This window comes from Polypterus senegalus, chromosome 2, assembly GCF_016835505.1.
Source record: "Polypterus senegalus isolate Bchr_013 chromosome 2, ASM1683550v1, whole genome shotgun sequence".
Lineage (NCBI taxonomy): Eukaryota > Metazoa > Chordata > Cladistia > Polypteriformes > Polypteridae > Polypterus > Polypterus senegalus.
In genome coordinates, this window is record NC_053155.1 from 308,166,273 (window position 1) to 308,172,272 (window position 6,000).

The 6,000-nt window shown below is 40.9% G+C and overlaps 1 protein-coding gene and 1 pseudogene across 1 annotated transcript in view; one reads left to right on the plus strand and one right to left on the minus strand.

The window, feature by feature from the left end:
• LOC120524051 overlaps positions 1 to 6,000 on the plus strand; it is a 658,450-nt pseudogene that overhangs the window by 608,956 nt on the left and 43,494 nt on the right.
• LOC120524116 (calcium-binding protein 39-like) overlaps positions 3,335 to 6,000 on the minus strand; it is a gene marked incomplete at its 5' end in the record, with an annotated part of 17,845 nt that continues 15,179 nt past the window's right edge. Inside the window, one exon of the mRNA XM_039745993.1 lies at positions 3,335 to 4,967. Within this exon, the coding sequence (XP_039601927.1) occupies positions 4,788 to 4,967 (180 nt within the window). The remainder of the gene's footprint in view (positions 4,968 to 6,000) is intronic.

The following is a 6,000-nucleotide window of genomic DNA, read 5'->3' on the forward strand; positions in this document are numbered from 1 at the left end:
ATTGCGTTGGTTTGGACATGTGCAGAGCAGAGATGCTGGGTATATTGGGAGAAGGGTGCTAAGGATAGAGCTGACAGGCCTAAGAGAAGGTTTAAGGATGTGGTGAGAGGGGACATGCAGGTGATGAGTGTAACAGAACAAGATGCAGAGGACAGAAAGATATGGAAGAAGATGATCCGCTGTGGCAACCCCTAACGGGAGCAGCCGAAAGAAGAAGTGCTGAAAGCCACTTTACTGGTTCTTTTCTGCCTGCTTCTCAGTACGTTGAGCAGGCCAGTGTTTGAGAATCGAACGCAGCATGAGAGACACTCCAGAACGTGAGCAGGAATGAGATTATCAACAGCCTTATGTACACCCAACATTATTTTAAAATCGATCCTAGAGGACATTTGCGGCCAGTGCAATGAAACCAAAACTGGTGAAGTGGGCTCAGCTTTTCTTTTCTTGGATCAGATTCTTCCTAAGAGAAGGTTTATGGATGTGGTGAGAGAGGACATGCAGGTGATGGGTGTAACAGGGCAATATGACAAGGACAGGAAGATATGGAAGAAGATTATCTGCTGTGGCAAACACCTAACAGGAACAGACGGAAGAAGAAGAAGGGTGTGAGATGCAAAAAACACAAAACAGTGCAAACATTTCTTTGGAATAGTTCGGGCATTACTGTGTGATCACGTAGGCACAATACATTGAAAAAAAAAAAAGGCCATGTGCACCGTGGTTACTCTGTGGTGGACGTTAACATATCATAATCTCTTGGACCAATAGCGTGAGTTTTAAAATACCAGAAATTATACAAATGAAGCCTTGCATACAATTTCCACTGGTGTCCCAACCTCTGCTGATTACTTAAAAACCCTCTGTGTTTCTTAAAGAACAGACTGTGGAACTACACCTTCTGAAGTGCTACTTGGACAATATTAAAATGATAATAGCAAGAAAATGGCAATCAGCAAATGAAATGAGACAAGAGCATTATGACCCTTAGAAGTGTAGGCCTTTCATTTAAAGAAATTGAAAAAAAAAAAAAAAATCAGTGTCAGTGAGTGTTTTTCTTGGTAGAGTGATATTTTGCTCGACGTTCCCCTTTTGTATTACTAATATGTAGCCTTTGTCAGAACACCTCAAATCCCACTGTTTATAAGGTATTGTACTTTAAAACTTATCCCCACCTTCCCTCCTACATCTATAACCTCAGGCAATTAGGTGTAGTAAAAGACAAGCAGGAGTTAAGTTACAATTTAAACAATGTATTATTGATAATATTCATAAATAATAACAATATGCAAAGTACATTTGAATATTGGCAACCATACAACCTGATTAAATGGCGATGTGTAGTTTCGGGCGGCACACAGACTCGTCTCTAGTTCATTTGTGGTCAGCTTTCTTCATAGCAGGCCACATGCCTGTCTCAATATGGCTGCCGAGCTGTGCTCTCCATTGTGTTGTCCTTTCAGTTCATCAGTTTGGTAATAGAGAGAGATGCTCCTTCATCAGATGTTAGTGAGAGAGAGAGTGTGAGGTTAAGCAAGTAAATTTATACTATAGATGTTCTGTCCAACCCCTAGAGCCAATAGGACGTCGTGGTACTTAAAGGCTTCTGACACAAGCCAATTCCAAACAGCCATACTTCAGACCAATGGGGGGACAGAACATCTTAACACCTGCCATCCCCCAAACCATTTGTTAATGTAAAGCTTGGCAGTTAGGCAGCCTGGCTTTCTTGCGGGGGTTGAAGGGAGAGACTTCAGAGAAACATTAGCTAAACTTGATTCAGGCACTCCCCCCCCTCCCCCAACTCTGTCGTAAAATTCAAAGAGACTCAGTCGTAAAAGGGGGTTCTCACTATAATGTAACACTAAATTACATTGCTTTGCCTAAAATACAAATAAAAATATACACAATATTTATTTAAAAGTTATATGCAAAATCTGACATCACAACAGTGAGTCCAGTGGTGTCCTCCACAATCCAAAGGCAATTGGAAGCTGGAAGATAGTGAAGAGATCTGGCAAAGCAAAAGTCACCAGCCAATCAGAAGACAAGTTTCTGAGGGTCCCCAGGTTGCAGGATCAGAGGCGCCTCACACCACAGGTCGACAAAAGCAAGTGAAGAGGAGACTTTGAGCTGCTGGTTTGACAGGGCGAGTGGCAGGAAGAAAGCCATTCCTTAAAGGACAAAATCGGGCCTTGAAATAGCAGCTGTGGATGACTGCAGACTGGAGGGGAAGTCTTATGGGCTGATGAATTCAAATCTGAAATATTCAGTTATTGTGCAGAGTGTGTCTATGCCATCGGGTTGGTGACGATGGTGGTTCTTCAGTGTGTGACACCAACTGTCAAACATGGAGGAGGAAGTGTGAAGGTGTGGGGTTCTTTTGCTGGAGGCAGAGTTGTTGACTGGCATTCTGAACTAAAAGGGTTACCACACTGTCTGGCTGTTATATCAGCAAAAGGGGGCTACTTTGATGAATCAAAAATTCAAATACAATTTTGTTCATTAAATAATTCCTTGACTTATTTTTTCATTTGACATTGTTTATTTGTTCTATGCACTGATTGCATGAAACATTGAGACATTAAACTGTGTGCATTTCCATAAAAACTGAGGTGTTCTAAAACTTTTGACTGGTAGTGTGTATGAACTAAAAATCAAACACTTTCATTTGCAGTGTAGACATAGCCACAGTGGCCTATTATGCTTTAACACTCCGTCTGTGTGCCCCAAGGCGCATTCGTATTTCTCCAAAATGGAAAGTAGCCAGCACAACCATGAGGTCAAAGGGCCAAGCGTTAAATTGGGCATTCAGAGATCTGAATCATGTCATTCTGCCAGGCATCAACTGACAAAGCAAACAGGCAATGAAATGAATGAATGGGAACTGCAAAACAGAACTGTAGACCCCTCTGGTCCGGACTCCCACTAAGACCTTAACTTTTGGAGCAACCATTGATCTAGTAAGACCGTGACGAATGATGAGATGTTGGCGGCACAGCACTTGGTGTGGCTGTAGTGCCCAATCTCTAAGTGGCAGTTGCTCTAACAGTGGCTGGCTACACAAAAAGTTGCTGCTTCCCAAATTTGTCCTCTGGGTCACTAGCCACTCGTTCATTGTTCAAGCGAGACGGACTACACGCCATTTACACTCCTTCCACTCTCAAGACGTTGTCGATGACAGAAACAGAGGTTTGCTACACACTGGGAATAAAAAGCACCGTGCTCATCTTCAAGACTAGGACAGCAAACACATTTCAGCCGTGTGCCGGCACCCCCGGAGTATACGAGGTGGGTAGACAATGAGACCATAAGGAGAAATGATGACCACCAAAGCGACAGGGTTGACATTCGGTTTTATTCAGCACTATTTGTGATGTGATGATACAAAGTTTTATGTGACATTATGCAGCCTTCAAACCAAGTTCCACAGCGGAAAAATAAGAAACACATTAGCACAGATACTCATTGGCATGTGTTTGTTCTTTTTGCTTGCCTTTTTTAAATTTTATTTTTACGTGCTCTACTCCTCATCCGAATAAGACTCCTTTTTGGATTGCAACGCTTTGTGGATTTTGCCTCTTCTATGCTGCGCTATTTTATCTTGGAGGAAGTCCAAATTTTAAGTCTCATACTCACTACTGCTTTCCTCCCCTCACCCCACCTGATTATTTCAGACCACCTGAATAAATGTATAGGCCTGGAATGTGAAGTTTTATTTTATTTAATTTTAAATGCACAATCTTCTAGAACGGACTCTAACTGGCGATGGCTTGGGTACACTTGCCACTCTCATTTTGTAGGTTTGCCATCGGGAGGTGACTGGCATCCACCAGCTCCTCTAAAAGGGTTCTGCCTGTGCAGCAAAGGCACAATAAGGGTTCCTGTGACGGCAGCAGCAAACAGTGCTTCATGAAGAGAGAACTTGTTAGCTGCCTGAATTCAAGAACCAAAAAAAGAGAACAAAAGTAGAAGGAAAAAAAAAACTACAACAACAATAATCACCATATTACAGATCAAATATATACTTAAATAGCAATCACAAAATAAAAATCTCAAAATTTGTTTTCCTCTACAGAGCGTAAGCTGCGGTTCACTCGTTCGTTCATTCACTCCACTCTCCAACAAACATCATATCTGCGTTCAGACAAGTAAAGGCAAAAAGCAAATACAAAAATATTCATACAGATTCAGCGTAAATAAAAGCCAAAAGTTACTCGATCACCTGATCTGCAACAGAACTCGATGTGACCCCAAAACGACGTCCTGCAGCACAGTCACCAGCCAGGAACCTTAAAGTGTGTCTTGTGAAAGAGGATCTAACACAAAGGAGGAGGAGGAACTCAGATCGGCGTGTCCCACGACTATCGACTGTCCGTATGCCCGCTCTCCATCTGTGCGCCGCTGCCGAGGTCTGTACATTCAAGATGGCTTTCCGGAGGAAGAAAGGCGCCAGGAAGTTCTCCTGCTTACTGAAGTGTTTGCTGGCTCTTTTTGTATTCCCTCATCACGATGGTAATGGAGATTCGCACGATGCACACAACTCAAGTCCTCGGTGACTCGTTAAGCTTTCATTAGTTGCTTGTTTAGACGCAAGTCGGACATGTTCCCTTGTGGTTAGTAAGTGTGACCTTTGGTGCTTATGGGGAAAATTACAGAAATAAAAGCTTTTTATTTGAATGTTGCTTTAAACAAGGAGGATGAACAGAGAAATACTAGAGTGAAGTAAAAGAAGGCTTAAAAAAGAAAAGCAATTTAATCATAAAAATGGAATCTCGAAAACGTCAACTCTAGGAAGCTGGCTTTTTCAGGTCCCGGATCTGTTTGATCAGGTAGGTCTTCTCGTCGTTGAACTGCTCATCGTCTGTCCGGTCCTTCTGGAAGTTGCTGAGGAACTCGATGAGTTTGCTCTGATTCTTTAAGAGGATGTCGACGATTGGCTGAGTTTTGTTTGGGTTGGCCACAAACACCTTGGCAAAAAAAAAATAAAAATAATAAAAACAAAAAGAGAAGAAATACAAATGGGAGAGGAATACAACAAAATGGCAAGTTATTGGTCCTGTGAAGACATCACAGTTACGTATACACTAGGGCTATGAGGAGTCAAATATAACTGGAACGTATTACAAAATCTCATTCTAAAAAATATTTACTTTAATTTCAGCACTGTATTGGACATCCTACACACACATTATTGGGGGATTTTTTAGATCTTTGTTTTTGCACACACATCATTATTATGAACAATGCAGCTTATCCTCCCTGTGACACACCAACACTGAAGACTTTCAGCTAACAAAATATTCAGCAGAAGTGTGTTAAGAAACGCTATGAGGGTCCTTTATACCAACAGCAATATGTCTGCATAATGCCTCACTGGGACTGGGACAGCCAAGGAAGAGCTGTTGTTTCTTTTTAATGCTTTATTTAGTGTGTGCGTGTGTGCGTATATATTTATTTCTGTATGTACGTATGTATCTATTTACTTACTTATCTACCTATTTATGTACTTATTTATTTAAACATATACACACACACACATATATATATATATATAAATATAAACACACACAAATATATACACACACAGATATATACATATATAAGTGTGTAGTGTGTGTGTATACAGGTGCCGGTCATAAAATTAGAATATCATGACAAAGTTGATTTATTTCAGTAATTCCATTCAAAAAGTGAAACTTGTATATTAGATTCATTCATTACACACAGACTGATGTATTTCAAATGTTTATTTCTTTTAATTTTGATGATTATAACTGACAACTAATGAAAGTCCCAAATTCAGTATCTCAGAAAATTAGAATATCAATTAAGACCAATGCAAAAAAAGGATTTTTAGAAATGTTGGCCAACTGAAAGGTATGAACATGAAAAGTGTGAGCATGTACAGCACTCAATATTTAGTTGGGGCTCCTTTGGCCTGGATTACTGCAGCAGTGTGGCGTGGCATGGAGTCGATCAGTCTGTGGCACTGCTCAGGTG